The sequence below is a fragment of the Gadus chalcogrammus genome, chromosome 8 (genome assembly GCF_026213295.1).
Source record: "Gadus chalcogrammus isolate NIFS_2021 chromosome 8, NIFS_Gcha_1.0, whole genome shotgun sequence".
Lineage (NCBI taxonomy): Eukaryota > Metazoa > Chordata > Actinopteri > Gadiformes > Gadidae > Gadus > Gadus chalcogrammus.
Window position 1 is genome coordinate 21,761,814 of NC_079419.1, and position 23,253 is coordinate 21,785,066.

At 39.5% G+C, this 23,253-nt stretch overlaps 1 protein-coding gene and 1 long non-coding RNA gene across 3 annotated transcripts; one reads left to right on the plus strand and one right to left on the minus strand.

Moving 5' to 3' along the window:
- Nucleotides 1-281: 281 nt before the first annotated feature.
- LOC130386898 (uncharacterized) lies at nucleotides 282-5,824 on the minus strand. The gene is made up of 3 exons (XR_008896250.1): nucleotides 5,613-5,824; nucleotides 3,951-4,035; nucleotides 282-2,468 (listed from the first exon to the last, which is right to left on the minus strand). It is a non-coding gene; the product is annotated as an uncharacterized LOC130386898 (long non-coding RNA).
- Nucleotides 5,153-22,910, plus strand: LOC130386895 (uncharacterized). Of its 2 annotated transcripts, XM_056595755.1 has the most exons (18): nucleotides 5,153-6,480; nucleotides 6,790-6,946; nucleotides 9,033-9,225; nucleotides 9,559-9,666; nucleotides 10,330-10,437; nucleotides 11,331-11,438; nucleotides 12,328-12,435; nucleotides 13,325-13,432; nucleotides 14,326-14,433; nucleotides 15,323-15,430; nucleotides 16,113-16,187; nucleotides 16,324-16,470; nucleotides 16,594-16,716; nucleotides 16,907-19,142; nucleotides 19,437-19,523; nucleotides 19,829-19,942; nucleotides 20,949-20,996; nucleotides 21,703-22,910. In XM_056595755.1, exons 1-18 carry the CDS (start codon nucleotides 6,372-6,374, stop codon nucleotides 21,918-21,920), a joined length of 4,263 nt encoding a protein of 1,420 aa, XP_056451730.1. In that variant the 5' UTR covers nucleotides 5,153-6,371; the 3' UTR covers nucleotides 21,921-22,910. The 2 variants fall into 2 exon arrangements, with proteins under 2 accessions (XP_056451730.1, XP_056451731.1); XM_056595756.1 differs by lacking the exons at nucleotides 16,907-19,142; nucleotides 20,949-20,996; nucleotides 21,703-22,910 and having other exon boundaries at nucleotides 19,829-19,915.
- Nucleotides 22,911-23,253: the final 343 nt, after the last annotated feature.

The following is a 23,253-nucleotide window of genomic DNA, read 5'->3' on the forward strand; positions in this document are numbered from 1 at the left end:
TCGTTATTTCGACGGTCGGAGAATGTCGAAAATACTACGTTGTTTCAACGATGATTTGCGTGCTAATTTTCAACGTCATTTACCACACGTCGAAATGGCGTTGAATTGAGGTTGTAACGCATATTAGCAATTTTCCTGATATTTCGATTGTCATTTTGTAATGAGATCAATTAATGCTTATCCTTGTAGATAATCTGCAGGTATGGCCATTGAATGTCGCAGCTACAACTATTTCTGGCAGGAAAACTGGTCCATATACTTTTAGCAAGCTCACACAAACAGTTTTCACAAATGCAATAAAGATCACTGGTTAAGAAAACCCCATTACAACAGTAGCATTTGAGAGGGGTTAAAACACAGAAGCTGCAATTTAGAAATCCTAGTAAAGCGATGTAAACACCATGAGATCTACTCACGATTCACATTAGTTCAGATCCAAAGTTAGTCATAAGATAAGCCCCAAAGCCCACTTACCTTATTGATTTCCACGCCCCTATTCTTTGAAATAATTACTCAAGAGTTTGGCTTGACAAAGATTAAGGTTTTAGTACCCATTTGATTGTGTTTTTTGAAAACTGTTAAGGAATAAACAAACTACATTAATGGAAATGTGTTGCAAGGTTGTAATAACACAGAAAAACAAGTTAACTTGAAATAAACAAACATACATGTAATGGAGCGGGAGAGGGAATACAGTAACCAGGGGTCAGCAACCTTTTCAACATTCAGTGCCAGTTTGACATTTTCTCGTTAATATGCCATAAGAAACAATGTATTAAATATTAAGCTGAATTATGACACAGCGACCAAAAATATTTCCAACACATTAAATGTTTGTTATCTCAAACATCTCAAAGCACTACTTTCAGAAACTTATTCAAAAAACCATTTGCACTGAGAAGTGTAAATGTGGAAACGTCCGCATCAATATCTTTAAAGACATGTACAGCTTTACAAAAAATATGTGAAGGCCATGCTTACATATACAGGCCACAACTATTTTTGATATCATTTCAGAACACTGCTTTCAGTGACTAATTTAAACATCTTTGCACTGGTAGGAAATGCCCAAAAAACAGAATAAAGTGGGGGAAATAAATCTGTAGTAATGATTATGCTGCCGCATTGTAGAAGGGAAGAAATTGAATAAAATAAAAATCCCAAGTGTGCCAATGTAGTATGCAGTAAAATAAACAATGAGGCATAGCAAACACTTACGGAATGGCTTCAAATTACATTCCCCAAACATAGATGTGGACAAAGGAGATGCATGAAAGAGACAAGTAGTTGTCTTCATCTCCGTAACAAGAAATAGTGATGGCAAAATTTACACCCAAACAGCAGAGGTGCATTTAATCGATGGGATATGTGAAATGGGCTTTTTTTGTACCTAAATCAACTGTAGATGATAAAGACTGAACCAGAGGATAGCACACTGTTTTGGAGAAAAGCACATGCTGGAGCATCGCTTATAAAGGAGCACACCTTAGAGGTTTACCTCTGAAGGTTCTCTCAGCAGCTGGGTGAGATCATCGACAAATGCTTTAAGGTAGTCATACATCATACACATTGTTGGTACCCCCGTGTTAAAACAAAAACTTGAAACTGACAAAAGTAACTATACATCAATATTTCTTAGTAATGAGACTTTTTATGGAATTTTGGAACAGAATAATTAAGCAATATCACACAAGAGGGAGTGCTGTTGTACTGAATATCAGCACGGCTGTGATTCTCTTCCCAGCCGTAGTACAACAGCACTCACTCCTGAGTGATATTGCTTTTATCCAACAGTTCTACAAGCACCAATCATTAGTTAACAATAATAATTAACAACATATTATGTTCAGATTTCTTTGGTTCATTAATGATTTATTTGGCTCCGCCAACACAAATAGATCCGCAACTGGACTGAACTGTTGCCAAGCAACACAAACACATTAGCATTACATTAGGTTCCCTTGTTCCTCTTCTGGCGACCATTCTTAATTCAACTTAATTCAGCTGCAATCTAAGCTACAAAAAGATTGTTGATAACATTAACGGTTATGAGAACACCCGTAAAGCGGAGCGATACGTGGATAGTTAAAAGACCCAGTGCTGTTATACTCTATATCAGCACTGGAATGCCTCTTGTCCAATCAAATTACTTGGTCGGAAGGAACTGACTTGGATAATTTGTAATAATCTTCATCTTCTGCCTCAACTTCTTGTAGTAGAGCTTCTTGGCCTCTTGTGGCACAAAGAACTGCAGCATTTATTGGAGAGTGCATTCAGATTCCATATATAAATAGTTAAAAAAAAAAAAAAATCAGGTATACAGGACCATGCGGAGGGCCGATCCAATGTGTTGGCTGAGCTACAGCCTTGACAACCTGATAGTGCTTAATTTCATAATGCATTTGATGGTGTTGCCTTTGATTCACGAATTCTCCATTCAGCCCACTGCACGCATTCTCCTTCATCTTCTGCAAGACACAAATGCAAACATAAGAAATGAATAAGAGAAATCACAACACTTAAGATTTATCTGCCAGTTTACGTCTACCCGCCTGTCCAAAGAACAGTGGCGGTTGTCATATTAAATCTAGGCACTAAGGCCACATACAGCTGATGCTCATGAAGTAAGGCAGATAAGAAACTGATAACTACTGATTTCTCCTTTCCTGGCACAGTCCTTAACATATGTAATGAGGCTAAAAACGTATAACATTACATAACTGACGACCAGTCTAATGACCGTGAAATTTGCAGGCAGTATCGTATGATGTATGCACAAGCTAATATGCTTATCAGAAAATTTGGTATGTGTTCATCTTCTGTGAAAATAACACTTGCTGCTTCTTGCTACAAAAGAAGCGGCATTCAATTATGGTATGAGGCTACAACTCAAAGTGCCTAGATGGAGTAGCGCAAGCCTTCCGTTTGTGAATGTTGATGTGCCAACTTGTCCTGCTGTTCTCAGAAACCTTATGTATAGATGTATGTGTAGACTACTGTGTCTTGCAACAAGTAAGGGATAATGGACCACGTTAGACTATCAAAAGTTAATACACGTTCTAGATGATAATGCAGCCCCAAAGCGGAGGGCCGATCCAATGTGTTGGGGCGCCCTCTGGAGGCGCCCTTAAAATATACGAAACAAGCAAAATTAAACCAAACATGTTCCCAAATGGAACGGAGAAGGGAGGGGGCGGGGGATTAAAGTTAGGGCGCACTGAAACCCTCACCGTAGTACGCAGGACAATGCGACAAAGCCATCTATCCCATTCTATAGAAAATATTGAGATATATATCGTATATCGCGAGTCAGCCAAAAAATATCGGGATATGATATTTAGCCCATATCGTGCAGCCCTAATCTGAATACAGACGTCGCAAAACCTCTACATCCAGCTCTCCAACAAGAAGTTGACAACGAAGACCTTACGAATGGCACAAGCAGGCGATTTGTTCACTGATGCATTTCCAATGCAAAAACCCTGACAACCAATTGGAGTGGAGACGCTGCAAACCCTCTCCATCCAGCTCTCCGAGAAGCAGTTGACAACAACGGAGACCCTACAGATAACACAAGCCCGTGATTGTTTCACTTGCTCCAAATTAAACGGTAAGGGAACTAATTTCAGACAAAGCATCTTTGCACTTTTGTTTTTTTCAAAGGTATCTGATGGGTTTGCACAAATAGGAAGTAGGCTAATTATATTTGAGGTTATCTGGCACAACATTGTATTGTTATTGTTGGTGGCATCATTGAATTTTTTTTTTTACAAGCAGTCGCAATTGCAAGAACTAAAATATTACTGACTGGCTATGCAAACTGCAGCTTACTGATGTTTCATGAATGGTCTTAGTGAGTTAATATTTCTTTTTATGGAGTTTCTGCAGAATTGGCCTGTTAAGAGCTACCTTTGCCCTTAAGAATTCAATACACGTCAACACAAAATAACCTTGTTGTCCTGGAGATGTTTTGAACAGGCATGCCAGTTTCAAGGCCCTCGGTCAGGACTCGAGTGTGAGACACTGCTTCAGAGACTAAAAGGGAAAGTTGCAAGAGTAAAAGAAAAACATCAGTTACACCAAATATGTCAAACCACTTGGGTGTCTTGACCACAGTACACATAATCATGTCTTTTATTTTCTCTCTTACTACAGGCTTTTTACAATGTATAATGTCCTGCACAACTAAATTGCCCAAACAAGTTCTAGCTTTTGTGAGGGAAAATAACCTTGAAATGACGGGTACATGAATTGATCCTGGCAAAAACATAAAATGGCACCCAAGCAAAATACACAAATAAGGTAAAACGAACATTAACCTTGACGTTCCAGTTTCTGGGGAGCCTCGAGCGTCAGGTTCAAGAGCAGTTGACTGCTCGAGCTATACACTGCTCCTGAACCAGGCGCACGAGCCTCCCCAGGGAAGATGCTCATCTTCCGTTGATGTAGTTGGCAACTACGGTCGTACTGACATTTACAGCAATAACCTATTAATTATTTCATATTATATACAACTCTTGGTAAGTAGAATAACACGAATGGCGATCATGTTTGACTGTCGGTCTGTTAGCAACTTTAGTTCGACCATATTCGTTCATAGATGACTAACTAGATATACTAACTAACGTTAGCTTTATCATCAATGACATTCAGCTAAACTCTGTGCCAAATTGCTTATGGCTACTGCTATGCCAGGATAAGTTATTGCGGTTATCACAGCTGTGTATATTTACTTCACATTAACGTAGTCTATGTTTATATTAGACTACGTTCATATATGAGTAACATTAAGAAACAACATTGCTCATATGGCCAACTTAAAATGTCAAATTGCCAAAGAATAGCAGCTAAATGTCCGTTATATCAGAGACATCTATTGCGCTCGAGACATCGTTTGATTTGATTATCAAAGTTCATGACAGATTCTAGAAGGACATTGATAAATTATTAACGATTTCATGTTTACAAAATTGTTCGTTTGCTGTACTACAAGTAATGGAATTGTTATACCAATAATACTATGAATGTCATCCATTATATTCGTTTTAGTCCCATTTCCCAATAAATAACGTTGTCACGGTCACGCGCTGCGTCCCTGACTAGCAGCTGAATCCCGCGAAACCGTCGCGGGGAAATCCAAATCATTAAAATGATCAATATACTACGGGAAATCGACCCGTGGACATGTCGGCCCAGCTACATATTGTACCATAATACTAAATAAAACCAAATATTAATGACCCTTCACCCAAGCCTCCAGAAGGGCAAGAAAAAAAATCGAATATATGCAGTAACGCGCTCACACTAACTAGACTTCTTTATGTAACTTAACTGCGTGCTGAATCCAACGTATCGTAATATTATTTCCTGAAAGAAAGGACAGCACTGTTGCATTCAAAACTTTTAATCGCCAACAACGGACGTTTCCCTTTTTCAGCGTGTAATGGCCGTGAAGAAGCCATAACACGCTGAAGGGCGCGCGGCCCGAAACGTCCGTTGTTGGCGATTCAAAGTTTCGAAAGCAACCGAGTGCTGTCCTTGCTTTCATGAAACCATAATACTCAACTCCATTTCTAAATTACGCTTAATTTGGAAACAATTCTGCTGCTTACCTTGCTATGCCACATGTAAATCCCTTGGCTGTCGGGTGCAGCCTGCTGGCAACGACGACTAATGTGCACACTGCACAGAAGTGCGGCCCCTCATTACAAATGCATTGAACCGGAACTGAAATCACACGCAGCCTCTTTTTTTTTAACCAATCTGATCACAGTTGATTTACTAGTACGCCAGGTGTGGCCATAATAAGAATGCATGTACTTTTTCAAGGTAAGAGGATTTACTCAGAAACGTTAAAGGAGCAAGATAACGTTATCTGTATTCGTTTATTATGTTGAACAGATCAATTTATATTTATCCTTGCTTTTACAATTTTCTGTCTACAAGTTACCAGAATCATTGGGCTAGCTAGACTTTGACGTTATAGTCACATATTATATATAATATACACATATAAGTATATTTATGAATTTGAATTATTTAAATAGTGATAAATTAACAAGTCAGTGAAGTCTTTGTGTTAACTTCTTGACTTTCTCCTACAACTCCTATTTTATTGTGGCTGTTGTGTTTAGAGATAAACCATGTACATGTTACACATGGATCTTTATGGCTTCACTGGAAGCATCTAGCCCTGGAATGTTGAAGATCAGAGTCAGTTTATGAACCATTTTATTTTTTTCCTTTTTGGATAACTACTGTGGTTCTGGTAACTGCTCGAAACAGATCATGAGTCAGTCAATAGGGATGCTGTTCTTGCATGTTGGGTTACTGTGTAAGGTTTATGATTTCCAAATCACTTTCAGGGAGCCATGTCAACCCGAAAAAAAAGAATAAAGCCTGTTGAGGAAGCAACATCATTCATTCTGCTCTCAAAGGACAAGCCAGGAATTGAAGGAAAATACATTGATAGCGAAAAAGGTAGAAGGCAGCAGATATTACACCAGTTCATTTCTCTCTACTTTTCTTTCACATACACACAAAAAAAATAACTTGTTTAATATTTGTGGTTAAAAGCTGTTATTTAGCTGCTGTTTTTGTTGAAGCCAATATAACCAGCTATGGTTAAAATTTGTATACGATTTTATTGTAAATGGTTACAATATATATTTATTTTTATGGTTATTAATTTATCAGAGATGTGGATGAATCTCTATGTCAAAGAATGAGACGACAAAATATTTTTTGCAAAGAAGTATGAAAGCAATCTATTAATTTATGTACTTATAGGAAGAGGAGTTTTTGCTACCCAGCCCATCGAACCAGGTGCCTTTGTCGTGGAGTATAAAGGAGACCTTATATCGGTGGAGGAATGCCAATCAAGACAATACTCAGAGACGGAGAGTACATTTCTTTTTGAGTTTGAATGGCAGAAACATCGCTATTGGTGAGCATTCCGGAAATGTGCAATTTGTAGATTTTTTGGAAAGTTGTTAAATAAAGCAGCAAAATTAGCTGGGTTTCAATTAGGGTTTTTTGGGCCAATTACTGCTCACCGATTGCTGATCTCAGTATCACTGAATGTTTAAGTAATTATTGATTTATTTAATTTGTTCTTGACATTGGATAATAACCTACAATGCTTTGTGTCACATTTAAAGTTAATATAGTTAAGTTTGCAGAACCTGACCCAACACTTATTGCGATTTGCAATAAGAAGACAGGACGTATGCTTAAAAAACCTAAGTGGCGTTAACCGCCCTGCCTCCCATTAGTTTTTTTTGTAACTTGACATTTTGGGGCTAATATAGTACATTTTCTGTGTTAGGACTAGGGATGGGCATTCGATTAAGTTTTATAAGGCGATCGTCGGGAGAATTAAAGATAAATTAGTCGATTAATCGTTAATATTTTACATTAAAATTAGAAAATGTATATATATTCAAAATGAAATGAAAATACAAATGGAGCGTGTTTTCCTCATTGGGATCATTATTATTAGATGAACAACTCAGTTAAACAGGATCCGTTCAATAGTTATGCGCTACTCTGCTCTAAGCAAAGGAGCATGCAGCTCGAAGCCGGTGCTCATAAACATAACTAAAAATAAACACAACCCAAGATTCTTCCCAAAATAATAACAATAATAATATCAAAAAAACAACCGACGTTGCCGTGATGCACAAATACCTCCGTGCTAACTTGGCAAGGCGGGGGAACAACTTTCCACAATCCAGGGGCTTCGATGCCAACCTCGCCTTGAGTGGTAGGCCTATAGTGCTCCCCAAGAAGTCATTTTTTAAATCATAAAGGCCTGATTCCACCGGACGCGATACGGCAACGTTACGGCTGCGGCACATCTTGGCCGCGGTCTCCGCAGCAGATAGGTTCCACTCTAATCAATGAGACCATTTCCACCGGGCGCGGCTGCGGAACGTCTCAGCAACGTCCCAGGAGCGGCTTGCCGTGCCGCAGCGCTATCATTCCGTAGCATTTCTATTTTTGCCGCAAACCGTTGCTGAACCGCGTCAATTTCAACAGAGCAGATCGAGCAGGGCAGGAAGTGAATACGTAAAAGCCATAAAGCATCCGGTCAATTTTCAAAATAAAACACAATACTCAGCTCATGTAGGCTATCACAACGTCATTTATGTACCAAATCATCCTTTTTATAAGGGCAAAGGCCGGAAGGACAAAGCGTGGCATTTAATTGCAGTAGTTTTGGGAGTGGAAGGTGAGTACATTAGGTTTAGGATTATCGCGTGATCTCGTGATCTCGTGTGAATACGGCAGGCTCGCAAGGCAATGCTGCGCTGCCGTTACGCGCCCGGTGGAAATGCAAGCAGGGCAGAGTCGCAGCCGTTCCGTGCCGCAGCCGTAACGTTACCGTAACGCGTCCGGTGGAATCCCAGGGTAATGGTCCCACACCAGTCTTCGCTGTGGCCTCGTCCGCTTCATGATTACATCGCAATGTTCCAATATCCATACTATCCGTAGTTACTAGTCTAAGCTTGTGTACGTAGGGCGTTCCAATTCAGATCGGGCGAAAATAAGTGTACTGAAAACGGTCAAATCGCGAAGTGTGTAGCGATGTACACTTTTCGTACTCAACGGCAGCCATCTTAGCTACGTAGCGGAAGAGGCCTGAGCCAGGCTGAGCCAAAGTCGGCGCATTTTCCACATAGCCTGCATTAATAGTCAATTTTTGAGATTTTATAGCTGCTAGGCGTAAAGAGTTCACCGTTCAAAGCAGGATGTTTATTGCGGGGGAGGAGCCGCAAATTTAAACATTGCCCCTGTGTGGTAAAATGTTTAATTGCGCACTGCATTAGTTTAATCGATGAAAAATTTACGTAATCAACAAAATTCTTAACGATCAATTAGTCGATCGTCGATTGATCATGCCCATCCCTAGTTAGGACCGTTCCACATCATATTTAATAATGTTATTTAGTGTACTATGATGTTTAAATGTCTGTTCTAATGAATATTTAGATAATTCTTTTAACAGATCATTTTCTCACATCCTTTAGTATTGACGCATCCAAAGAAGATGGATCGCTGGGAAGATTAGTCAATGACAACAACAAATCTCCAAATTGCACCATTAAACAAATCGCAGTAAACAACAGGCCCCACTTATGCCTATTTGCTGTGAAGAAAATAGAAATAGGAACGGAAATTGATTACAGCTATGGAGATTCGAAGTGGCCGTGGCGTAATAAGGTAAGTTGGTTGTATTAAGCATCTTGATTTTGATATATTTTGCAAAAAAATTGCGAATAACTTGGAACAAGAACAAGTTGTCACATGCATGTTCAAAAAGAGATGTTACCATACAGATAATACTAAGCTTTATTTTTAACTATTTTCTTCTAGTGATTACACGTGGAGTGATTGCCTTGTGCAATCTAACCTCTGATTGTTCAAATCAATTAAACTCAAGTTTCTAGAGATGCAATATAAAGCTTCCTGAGCATCTGCAAGTTTAACAAGGGTATTTTGAAAATAATCTACTGGCATGAGCTGAATACATTGTGTTTTGATCTCATATTCCAGGTGCCAATCAGTCAGTCTCCTGCAGTGGAAGCAGAGTCCAAGAAAATCCCTGCTGCAGAAGACACTTCACCTAACGAGTCCGATTTTGCGGATAATGTTGGGACACAGGTAATAGCGAAGTGATGACACTGCTTCTTGAAACTGTGACATTCCTTGGGGGATTTTCAATCATCATGTTTGTTCACGAACTGCCACATGCAGTCCTAAACTCAGATTGTTCAGTAAATTAGCAATTCAGGAGGATGTTGACATCTCATTTTACAAAAGTATTCCAGTCAGAAATACTAAGCGGGATATAGTGCAGGAGCAGTGTAACATCGCACTGTCGTACATTTCTTGTTTTGTCCTTGTGGGGCCCCTGAAACTGAAATCTGTCTTTCAAGTTCCCTGTCAGGAGGCCAGTGTTACACACTCTTTTCTACTCTTGCCTTATGGGGCCCTCCCGTTTTTATCTAGGTGAATTTGATTTTACTTCATTAAGAAAACACTTGTCAATATCTAAACTCAAGTTTCTAGATATGCAATTTGAAGCTTCCTGAGCAGGTGCAAGATTGACAAGGATATTTTGAAAATATCTACTGCATCCTCTTGTATTTGTCCTGAGATGTGCTGATGCCTCTACATGGGATCATGTCATGTGCTTGGTTTTAGGTTCTGTGCTGTTCAGCAACCGTTTTCACATAAATTAACGTGTTTACCGTAAAACAATCAAAATAAAGTGCTTTATATTGGTTTCCTCTGAATACATTGTGTTTTGATCTCATATTCCAGGTGCCGATCAGTCCGTTTCCTGCAGTGGAAGTAGAGACCAAGAAGCTCCCTGCTGCAGAAGACACTTCACCTACCGAGTCCGATTTTGCGGATAATGTTGGGACACAGGTAATAGCGAAGTGATGACACTGCTTCCTGAAACTGTGTTACATTCCGGATTTTCAAAGTCATCATGTTTGTTCACGAACTACCCCATGCAGTCCTAAACTCAGATTGTTAAGTAAATTAGCAATTCAGCGGGATTTTGACTTCTCATTTTACAAAAGTATTCCAGTCAGAAATACTAAGCGGGATATAGTGCAGGAGCAGTGTAACATCGCACTGTCGTACATTTCTTGTTATGTCCTTGTGGGGCCCCTGAAACTGAAATCTGTCTTTCAAGTTCCCTGTCAGGAGGCCAGTGTTACACACTCTTTTCTAGTCTTGCCTCATGGGGCCCTCCCGTTTTTATCTACATGAAATTGATTTAACTTCATTAAGAAAACACCTTTCAATATCTAAACTCAAATTTCTGGAGATGCAATTTGAAGCTTCCTGAGCAGGTGCAAGTCTAACAATGGTATTTTGAAAATAATCTACTTCTATGAGCTGAAATATCTTTTTTCAAAGTTCCCTTTCAGGAAGCCAGTGTTGCACACTCTTTTCTAGTCTTGCCTTATGGGGCCCTCCCGTTTTTATCTAGGTGAATTTGATTTTACTTCATTAAGAAAACACTTGTCAATATCTAAACTCAAGTTTCTCGATATGCAATTTGAAGCTTCCTGAGCAGGTGCAAGATTGACAAGGGTATTTTGAAAATATCCACTGCATCCTCTTGTATTTGTCCTGAGATGTGCTGATACCTCTACATGGGATCATGTCATGTGCTTGGTTTTAGGTTCTTTCTGTGCTGTTCAGCAACCGTTTTCACATAAATTAACGTGTTTACCATAAAACGATCAAAATAAAGTGCTTTATATCGGTTTCCTCTGAATACATTGTGTTTTGATCGCATATTCCAGGTGCCGATCAGTCTGTTTCCTGCAGTGGAAGTAGAGACCAAGAAGCTCCCTGCTGCAGAAGACACTTCACCTACCGAGTCTGATTTTGCGGATAATGTTCGGACACAGGTAATAGCGAAGTGATGACACTGCTTCCTGAAACTGTGTTACATTCCGGATTTTCAAAGTCATCATGTTTGTTCACGAACTACCCCATGCAGTCCTAAACTCAGATTGTTAAGTAAATTAGTAATTCAGGAGGATGTTGACTTCTCATTTTACAAAAGTATTCCAGTCAGAAATACTAAACGGGATATAGTGCAGGAGCAGTGTAACATCGCACTGTCGTACATTTCTTGTTATGTCCTTGTGGGGCCCCTGAAACTGAAATCTGTCTTTCAAGTTCCCTGTCAGGAGGCCAGTGTTACACACTCTTTTCTAGTCTTGCCATATGGGGCCCTCCCGTTTTTATCTACATGAAATTGATTTAACTTCATTAACAAAACACCTTTCAATATCTAAACTCACATTTCTGGAGATGCAATTTGAAGCTTCCTGAGCAGGTGCAAGTCTAACAAGGGTACTTTGAAAAGAATCTACTTCTATGAGCTGAAATATCTTTTTTCAAAGTTCCCTTTCAGGAAGCCAGTGTTGCACACTCTTTTCTAGGCTTGCCTTATGGGGCCCTCCCGTTTTTATCTAGGTGAATTTGATTTTACTTCATTAAGAAAACACTTGTCAATATCTAAACTCAAGTTTCTAGATATGCAATTTGAAGCTTCCTGAGCAGGTGCAAGATTGACAAGGGTACTTTGAAAATATCCACTGCATCCTCTTGTATTTGTCCTGAGATGTGCTGATGCCTCTACATGGGATCATGTCATGTGCTTGGTTTTAGGTTCTGTGCTGTTCAGCAACCGTTTTCACATAAATTAACGTGTTTACCATAAAACGATCAAAATAAAGTGCTTTATATCGGTTTCCTCTGAATACATTGTGTTTTGATCTCATATTCCAGGTGCCGATCAGTCCGTTTCCTGCAGTGGAAGTAGAGACCAAGAAGCTCCCTGCTGCAGAAGACACTTCACCTCCCGAGTCTGATTTTGCGGATAATGTTGGGACACAGGTAATAGCGAAGTGATGACACTGCTTCCTGAAACTGTGTTTCATTCCGGATTTTCAAAGTCATCATGTTTGTTCACAAACTACCCCATGCAGTCCTAAACTCAGATTGTTAAGTAAATTAGCAATTCAGGAGGATGTTGACTTCTCATTTTACAAAAGTATTCCAGTCAGAAATACTAAACGGGATATAGTGCAGGAGCAGTGTAACATCGCACTGTCGTTCATTTCTTGTTATGTCCTTGTGGGGCCCCTGAAACTGAAATCTGTCTTTCAAGTTCCCTGTCAGGAGGCCAGTGTTACACACTCTTTTCTAGTCTTCCCTTATGGGGCCCTCCCGTTTTTATCTACATGAAATTGATTTAACTTCATTAACAAAACACCTTTCAATATCTAAACTCACATTTCTGGAGATGCAATTTGAAGCTTCCTGAGCAGGTGCAAGTCTAACAAGGGTATTTTGAAAATAATCTACTTCTATGAGCTGAAATATCTTTTTTCAAAGTTCCCTTTCAGGAAGCCAGTGTTACACACTCTTTTCTAGTCTTGCCTTATGGGGCCCTCCCGTTTTTATCTAGGTGAATTTGATTTTACTTCATTAAGAAAACACTTGTCAATATCTAAACTCAAGTTTCTAGATATGCAATTTGAAGCTTCCTGAGCAGGTGCAAGATTGACAAGGGTATTTTGAAAATATCCACAGCATCCTCTTGTATTTGTCCTGAGATGTGCTGATACCTCTACATGGGATCATGTCATGTGCTTGGTTTTAGGTTCTGTGCTGTTCAGCAACCGTTTTCACATAAATTAACGTGTTTACCATAAAACGATCAAAATAAAGTGCTTTATATCGGTTTCCTCTGAATACATTGTGTTTTGATCTCATATTCCAGGTGCCGATCAGTCCGTTTCCTGCAGTGGAAGTAGAGACCAAGAAGCTCCCTGCTGCAGAAGACACTTCACCTACCGAGTCCGATTTTGCGGATAATGTTGGGACACAGGTAATAGCGAAGTGATGACACTGCTTCCTGAAACTGTGTTACATTCCGGATTTTCAAAGTCATCATGTTTGTTCACGAACTACCCCATGCAGTCCTAAACTCAGATTGTTAAGTAAATTAGCAATTCAGCGGGATTTTGACTTCTCATTTTACAAAAGTATTCCAGTCAGAAATACTAAACGGGATATAGTGCAGGAGCAGTGTAACATCGCACTGTCGTACATTTCTTGTTATGTCCTTGTGGGGCCCCTGAAACTGAAATCTGTCTTTCAAGTTCCCTGTCAGGAGGCCAGTGTTACACACTCTTTTCTAGTCTTGCCATATGGGGCCCTCCCGTTTTTATCTACATGAAATTGATTTAACTTCATTAACAAAACACCTTTCAATATCTAAACTCACATTTCTGGAGATGCAATTTGAAGCTTCCTGAGCAGGTGCAAGTCTAACAAGGGTACTTTGAAAATAATCTACTTCTATGAGCTGAAATATCTTTTTTCAAAGTTCCCTTTCAGGAAGCCAGTGTTGCACACTCTTTTCTAGTCTTGCCTTATGGGGCCCTCCCGTTTTTATCTAGGTGAATTTGATTTTACTTCATTAAGAAAACACTTGTCAATATCTAAACTCAAGTTTCTAGATATGCAATTTGAAGCTTCCTGAGCAGGTGCAAGATTGACAAGGGTATTTTGAAAATATCCACTGCATCCTCTTGTATTTGTCCTGAGATGTGCTGATACCTCTACATGGGATCATGTCATGTGCTTGGTTTTAGGTTCTTTCTATGCTGTTCAGCAACCGTTTTCACATAAATTAACGTGTTTACCATAAAACGATCAAAATAAAGTGCTTTATATCGGTTTCCTCTGAATACATTGTGTTTTGATCTCATATTCCAGGTGCCGATCAGTCCGTTTCCTGCAGTGGAAGTAGAGACCAAGAAGCTCCCTGCTGCAGAAGACACTTCACCTACCGAGTCTGATTTTGCGGATAATGTTGGGACACAGGTAATAGCGAAGTGATGACACTGCTTCCTGAAACTGTGTTACATTCCGGATTTTCCAAGTCATCATGTTTGTTCACAAACTACCCCATGCAGTCCTAAACTCAGATTGTTAAGTAAATTAGCAATTCAGTAGGATGTTGACTTCTCATTTTACAAAAGTATTCCAGTCAGAAATACTAAACGGGATATAGTGCAGGAGCAGTGTAACATCGCACTGTCGTACATTTCTTGTTATGTCCTTGTGGGGCCCCTGAAACTGAAATCTGTCTTTCAAGTTCCCTGTCAGGAGGCCAGTGTTACACACTCTTTTCTAGTCTTGCCATATGGGGCCCTCCCGTTTTTATCTACATGAAATTGATTTAACTTCATTAAGAAAACACCTTTCAATATCTAAACTCACATTTCTGGAGATGCAATTTGAAGCTTCCTGAGCAGGTGCAAGTCTAACAAGGGTATTTTGAAAATAATCTACTTCTATGAGCTGAAATATCTTTTTTCAAAGTTCCCTTTCAGGAAGCCAGTGTTACACACTCTTTTCTAGTCTTGCCTTATGGGGCCCTCCCGTTTTTATCTAGGTGAACTTGATTTTACTTCATTAAGAAAACACTTGTCAATATCTAAACTCAAGTTTCTAGATATGCAATTTGAAGCTTCCTGAGCAGGTGCAAGATTGACAAGGGTATTTTGAAAATATCCACTGCATCCTCTTGTATTTGTCCTGAGATGTGCTGATACCTCTACATGGGATCATGTCATGTGCTTGGTTTTAGGTTCTGTGCTGTTCAGCAACCGTTTTCACATAAATTAACGTGTTTACCATAAAACGATCAAAATAAAGTGCTTTATATCGGTTTCCTCTGAATACATTGTGTTTTGATCTCATATTCCAGGTGCCGATCAGTCCGTTTCCTGCAGTGGAAGTAGAGACCAAGAAGCTCCCTGCTGCAGAAGACACTTCACCTACCGAGTCCGATTTTGCGGATAATGTTGGGACACAGGTAATAGCGAAGGGATGACACTGCTTCCTGAAACTGTGTTACATTCCGGATTTTCAAAGTCATCATGTTTGTTCACAAACTACCCCATGCAGTCCTAAACTCGGATTGTTCAGTAAATTAGCAATTCAGGAGGATGTTGACATCTCATTTTTCAAAAGTATTCCAATCAGAAATACTAACCGGGGGTTAGTACAGGAGCAGTGTAACAACGCACACTCGTACCTTTCTTTTTTTTTCCTTGTGGGGCCCCTGAAACTGAAATCTGTCTTTCAAGGTCAGGAGGCCAGTGTTACACACTCTTTTCTAGTCTAGCCTTATGGGGCCCTCCCGTTTTTATCTACATGAAATGGATTTTACTTCATTAAGAAAACACCTGTCAATATCTAAACTCAAATTTCTAGAGATGCAATTTGAAGCTGCCTGAGCAGGTGCAAGTTTAACAAGGGTATTTTGAAAATTATCTACTGCCATGAGCTGAAATGTTTTTTTTCAAAGTTCCATGTCAGGAGGACAGTGTTACACACTCTTTTATAGTCTTGCCTAATGCGGCCCTCCCGTTTTAATCAATCTAAAATTGATTTTACTTAATTGAGAAAAAGCCTGTCAAGCTTCCTGAGCAGGTCAAATGTAACAAGGGTCAAGTCATGCTTGCTCACAAATTGATTATTTTCTGTATGTTCAGGTGTTTACTTCCCAAGTAACTTCCCTAGTGGATTATTCTGACAGTGATGATTCCATGGAAGTTGCTCCAGAAAAGGTAAGGAAAGTAAACATGAATTTACATAGATACTGTGAATGCCATTATATGATTCATAAGTGTTTCACTTTTTATCTTTTTCCAAACGATGTCAAGAAAAGTGGATAACAATACATTGACATACATTTATCACCAGCTGGATAGTGAATCAGATTCTTCAGGACCCCAGTACCATTCAGATTCAACTTTAGTTGATGAAACTGACGATCCTGATTCTCTAAAAGCTCATTCCAGTGAGCAATCATATTTCGTGCCAATGCTGAAAAGGACCAATAGTATTCTGGTAGGCATCTGAATCTCTGAATAACATAAGATAGTTGAAGTCACATTCTCCCTCACGTCTTTAACTTTTAATTTATTTAATTTAAAAAATTTGGATAACCTTGACAAAACTATTTTTTTGCAGATGAAGGATAGAGTACCAGATTTTTCCAATAGTCTCTATGATTCAACTGATGACATCACAGAGTGCAATTCTCCCAAGAGTGAAATGGGGGCCAAAAGGCCAAGGAGAGACCGCTGCTGTCCTGTGAGTCCCTTTGTTCATAATCCTTGAAATGTCACATTACTGAATTCAACACTAGGTTTACTGCCTAGACCCTGCTTATAGACCATGCATTAGATCTGTGCTATTAAATATTGAAAAGTGTCCGTTTTTCAATTGGAGTCAGAAATTCAGAGGTTGTGTTAATTTGATTTGATTTTTTCTTCTTCAAAAGACACTTATTGGATCAGATGACTCAAGTTTTGACAGTGAAGATGACTATATTCCACACCCCAGTGAGGAAACCACAGACAGTGACGGCTTGGAATTATCTATGAAGGCTAAAGGCAAGAAAAAAAGTACATCTGCTGTTAAAAGCAGAAGTAAGTCCACCAGTCAGAGCAGTAAGAATGCAAGCCACAACAACAGTGGGTCCAGAGAGAGTACAAGCTTTGGAGATGAGTGTATTCCACAACCAAGTGAGTCCAGCACAGACAGCAACTGCAGCTTAGAGTCATCCATAAAAGATAAAGAAAAGAACAAAGTTACATCCAATGTCAAAAGCAGAAGTAAGTCCATCAGTCAAAAAGGGTTTGCACCCAGTCAGAGAAGAAGTAAGGCGTCAAACCAGAGCAGCTCTGGGTCCAGCAAAAGCATAAAACAGAACTTTGTAACAATAGCTGATGAGAATGAGGAAACAGTGGTGCAAACACATATTAATGAGGATTCAAGTGTTCCACTGCCCTTTGAAGAAGAGCTATGTGTTTATGTTAACCCAGTTTTAAAAGGGGAGGATGGATCAAGGAAATATAACAAGAAACATCGCTGCTTTTACTGTGGACAAGTTGTTCAGAAAATGTCCAGACACTTGTTGCGCAAGCACAGTGATCAAGTAGATGTAGCAAAGGCATGTAGTTTGCCAAAGAACTCCAGTGAAAGAAGGCGGCAGTTAGATTACATCCGAAATAAGGGGAATTTTGAACACAACATTGATGTTTTGGAGAAGAAAAGAGGCAAGCTTATCCCATGTAAACAACCAACAAAAAAAAGTGAAGGAGGAAAATTTGCTCATTGTGTGTACTGCTACGGATTGTTCACAAAACGAGTGATGTGGCGACATTTTCAAGTCTGCCAATTCAAGCCCCAGAGTAATCCTTCAAAACAGGGTAAAACAAGAGTTCAAGCATTGTGTGCATTTGCTGAACCTGTTCCACAAGGATATAGCAATGCATACTGGAAGTTCCTAAGCAACATGAACCAAGACAACATTGCAGTTGCAGTGAAGAAAGACCCCTGCCTCCTAAAGTATGGCTACAGATTATTCAGGAAGGTTGAGAAAGTGATCAGCCAACACCAGTTTGTCCGCCAAAAACTGCGAGAGCTTGGCCGATTGCTCCTAGAGGTGACTAAAAGTAAACCTGTTAAGACCATAAGGGACCTCATAAAACCTGGGGAGTATAATCGAGTTGTCAATGCTACTGGATGTCTTGCTGGGTTGAATGAAGAAACGGGAACATATAAAATACCATCACTGGCTCGCAAGGTTGGACATAGTTTACATTCCTTAGCCATGTATCTCAAATCTGAAGGATTAAAGGAAAATGACAAACAGGCTGTGCAAGATGCTGATGACTTTGCAGCTCTGTACAAGGAAAGCTGGAAATTTGATATTGGAGGTCTAGCGAAAACTCAGCTTGACCAGACCAAATGGAACGCCCCTCAACTCCTACCATTTACAGAAGATGTAAAAAATCTTCATTCCTTTTTGTCTGAAAAACAGCTGAAGGACTTGAATGCCCTGAAAGAAAACCCGTCACCTTCAAGATGGAAAAAGCTTGCCAAAGTATCGCTGACACAGGTTATCCTCTTCAACCGCCGTCGGGCAGGAGAGGTATCCAGAATGCCTCTGTCTGTGTACTTATCCAAGGATACATCAGAAACACATGAAGATGTTAATTTGGCCCTAACAGCGCTTGAGCAGAAACTTTGCAAACATTTTTTACGCATGACTATAGTAGGGAAGAGAGGAAGGAAAGTACCGGTTCTTATAACTCCACTCATGAGAGAATCACTTGACACTCTAACAGAGAAGCGAGAAGAATGTGGAGTGCTGAAGGAAAATGAATACTTGTTTGCCCTGCCCCATTCTATCCACTACCTCCGGGGATCAGACTGCATTCGGCAGTTTGTGAAGGAATGTGAAGACATCAGAAATCCCCAGGCGCTTACCTCAACAAAATTAAGAAAACACATTGCCACTCTCTCAGCTGTCCTCAATCTCAAAACTACAGAACTTGACCAGTTGGCGGATTTCCTTGGACATAACATTGCTGTCCACAGGCAGCACTACCGCCTTCCAGAGGGTACCCTACAGTTGGCCAAAATAAGCAAAGTTCTCCTGGCATTAGAACAGGGAAGGCTAGGCGAATACAAGGGCAAGAGTCTGGATGAGATCCAGCTTGATGTGAATGGTAATTCCTCCTCACACTCATAGCTCATAATTTTTTTGAGGTGTACTAGTATAGGGTATTAATTCATTTAGCCAGTGTCTATGGGAAGGATGGAGTGCATAAATCCAATTTTGTAAAATAATAATTTTCTCAGATGAACCGTCAATTAATAAATATTTGAGTTTTACATCTCTGGCACTTAGGCGCCGCATTGTTGCATATTCAGTGGTGACTGTAGTAGGCTTTACAAAATCAGGATTTTTGTGGTCGATTACAAATTATGTATAACACATTTTCTGTCAATTATCATTTTAGAGACTGTTGATATAGAGTGTTCGCAGAAGCGTTCAGAGGAGATGGAGGGTTCAGAGGAAGACATGGACGGATCACAGGAGAAGGAAGGTATGTGCATCTCTTTGTTCTGTATTTAGTTTTGAGTTATTGATTGATTAATTGATTTCAACTTTATTAAACCCCTAAGATAATTTGATATTGAAGATTGTCACACAAGATTTTTCTTTAAATTTTTATAAAAAGACAAGTTAAGAACACACTTAAAAGATAGCAGACATGTATAAATCAGTGAAGTGCAAAGTTCTGGAGCTACATGTGTGTTAGAGTCTGGTAGCCACAGACAGAACAGACTTGCTGAACCTCTCCTTTTCATTTCTGGGCTGCTGTTGTCTTTTGCTGCGGCTACTCCTTAGGCTGTCCAAAGAGCTGTAGACGGGGTGAGACTGCTGCTATAGAGTGTTCGCAAAAGAGTTCACAGGAGATGGAGGGTTCAGAAGAAGACATGGACTGTTTACAGGAGAAGGAAGGTATGTGCATCTCATTGTTCTTTATTTTGTTTTGAGTTATTGATTGATTGATTGATTAAACTTTATTAAACCCCGAAGATAACTTGATATTGAAGACTAAAAAAAACAGGAATAAGAACAATTATTATTACCCCCATTTATGAGGGCTCTGTATGCTCGATTGTATGTTAGCTGCTCCAGTTGTACAGCGGAGTCGGGGGTGTTATCATTAAGCCATGTTTCAGTGAAAACAAGCACACAGCAGTTATTTACTGCCCGATTCACTGATCTCAGCAGTTGTATATGATCCATTTTGTGGTCCAAGGATTGTACATTAGCCAGGATGATGGAGGGTATGGCTGGGCGGGTTGGACTAGCTGCTAGCCTAGCCCGGATACATGCGTGCTTGCCCCTATTCTGTTTCCTTGCACACTGCTTGTGACGCCTCCTTTTCAGGGGAGGGGTAGCAGTCGAGTCCGGTGTTATCGCAGGCCGGCGGACTAATCCGAGTTCCCTTAGTGTCTCGTTGTAATGTCCATAACATTTTATATCTTGCTCTTACAGAAATATAGAAGAGCCTGTCGACAAAGTTTGTTACCCTTGATTTTATTAAATTGTGTTATAGTTGATTTACAGATACATCCTGCCCTGCCTTTACTCTAACTGCACTATAAATCCGTTTTTATTTTCACTTTGCATGGCTTGGTTTTATTGTATTTCACAGAAGTGTTGTTTCTAGAGTAGAGAAAAAGGTTTTAGTTTGCACAATACACTTTCTTAAAGTAGAACAACAAGTTTAAGGAATGTTAATATACTGTGACATGCACCATACCTGTATATGCTTCAAATTACATAATTATAAGACTTTGAAGTCATACATTGGATGGCACATCATCCGGAGACAGTGCTGCTCAATAAGTTACAAGTTCTCTATTATCAATATCCTAATACAGTCAACTCACAGCCACTTAATATTTTAAATCAATATCTGTTTAGCTTTACTGAATTAAGTATTGTCTTCACCTAGATGCCTGTGAGACAGAGGCGGAAGGAAGAGAGTCTGCAAGAAAGAGAGGTGAGCTCAGAGCACACAATTTCGATCCAATTGTGGGTCAGTGCGCCTTTTTTCATCCTTTAGGTCCCTTATCACTTTTTCAATAAGGATGGCTCACTGTCGTATCGTCAGATTCGCACAAAACACTGCGGAACCCTATTGCTAACTTTTGTTTGCAGATAGGAGACAAATATTTGTTAAACGTCATTATTGACATTAATCTCCGTCTATGATTTGAGCCAGCCAAGTGCAATTCCTTCATTTATTTAAATCCAGTCTTTATTTCAGACACCGAAAACAGGCCCATATTAACAAATAAAATGAAATATAACAAAATGATGAGTGCTTCCATCCTTATGTAGTTCAGTGGGTACGATTTGTCCTATGTAAAACCAGATTGTATATGAATCAGGCAACCCTATAAATGCACCAATTGTGTAGACTACAGTGCAGAATAGAAATGGCAAAGTAAATGTCTCATGTGAACTTTCGTATGGTGAATTCACACAGGACGATCCATGTTCCTCTCTTCTGAAATAGCTCTATCTCACTGATTAGGCCAAACCTTCTGACCACATCTATCTTACTCCTTTCCATCTCCATGCAGTAGTTGTGTTGTTGATCCTGTAGTCGCTGTGGCTGCTTCACCAGTATATTAGCATTAAATCCAGAAAACATACATGTTGCTGTAATGATCTGATAATTAAAATGCACTCTGTCTCATTAGGCAAAAAAACTGTAAAAAAGCGAAGCTGGACACAAGAGGAAAGTGCTGCAGTGGAAAGGCATCTGGGGAGGTTTATGAGAAGGAACCAAGTACCAGGTAAACGTGACTGTGAAAGTTGCGTTGCTGCCGAATCAGAAGTCCTTGAAACCAGAGACTGGAAAGCCGTCAAATATTTCATAAAAAATCGAATCTCTGCCATGAGACGGAAACTTCAGTGAACAGTTGTTTTCTCTCTTATCCACCTTTCCCTGAATGTCATGGTGGGAAAACGTTGAACCTTTTGTTATTTTTTTCTTTTGAGAGATGTTTATCCGAACTTTATTCTCAAAACACAGTTCAAATTGACACTTCACTACACCATCAAACCAGTAACCACTGCACCACTAACCCAACTCCCGAATAGTATTATCTTCAAGCTTATTATCTTCAAGTGTTTATTTAATCTTTTAGGGAAAACAGCAAAAACATAGCTTTAAAATATAAGAACAAGCTAAGGAAGCTAACTTAGCTCACTGTTGTGTTCAACGACTCGTCAGTTGGTTTTGTTCAGGAGTTCAACCAAAATAATTACACCATTACATCATTACTCATTACACCATTACTCCAATAACAGCTAAGAGTTGCATGAGAAGATCAAGGAGATGATGTTTAGAGGTGCTGAGGAACACCCCCAGGCATAGTTTGATCGCCTTTTTTGTCTATTGTACAGTTTTTGTATGTCGAGGAGAATGCAGATTAACAGCAAGTTCTTCTGGTTCTCCTCAGTTTTTCACCAGCTCTGCTAGTCGCTGCAGCTTGTTATGTGTATCTGTCAGTAGTTGCTTAGCTTCATCTCTGAGGCTCTACACCTTTTGTTCTGTTCTGTTCTGTTTGAAGGGAGTTGACTAGTAAAAAATAAATGTTATTCTTTGAGAATAAAGTTGAAACAATGGAAATTACTAATGTCTTCTGCTAGTTTCTTTGAGCCTCGTGAAGATATAAAGACTAGAAATATGTGTGTACAAGTGGACCTCACAACGTTTTTGTGCTAGTAATATGTGTGTGTACAATTGGACCTCACAAGGTCTTTGTGCTAGAAACCGGACCACATAAGTGGGCAAAAAACTTTTTGGACAAAAGTTTGGAAATCTTTACATTTGAAGTGCTGGTAATTAAAAATATTTTTTTTTTAGCTTCCCTGATTTTTTACAGAGCTGTAGGAGCACTGGAAAGGGTGGACCCCACACTTGGGTGAATAACGTGTGGACCCCACAATTGGGAAAGACAAGAATGTGTGTGTGTGTGTGTGTGTGTGTGTATATATGTATATATACTTTAAGCTGCTACAGTTGAAGCTTGAAGTCGTGCTGGTAGTAAAAAAAATTGTGACGGTAGTAAAAACGGTAGTAAAAAGGTAGTAAATTCAAATTAAGAATCTCTGTATAAACCCTGGTGTTACAAACTGTCCTCACATAACATGAATATTCCCCTGTCTCACATACAGATGTAGAAACTACAGCATTGGCTTGTAAAGTGGCTAGTTAAGGAATATCGTTTCTTTCTCTTTAATAC

What these genes read in the sequence shown, in the direction of transcription:
- LOC130386895 (XM_056595755.1), top strand. Translation starts at nt 6,372, where the DNA reads ATGTCAACCCGAAAAAAAAGAATAAAGCCTGTTGAGGAAGCAACATCA. An exon ending in CGGATAATGTTGGGACACAG is followed by an intron (nt 9,667 to 10,329) that starts GTAATAGCGAAG and finishes CTCATATTCCAG; the next exon opens with GTGCCGATCAGTCCGTTTCC. An exon ending in CGGATAATGTTGGGACACAG is followed by an intron (nt 13,433 to 14,325) that starts GTAATAGCGAAG and finishes CTCATATTCCAG; the next exon opens with GTGCCGATCAGTCCGTTTCC.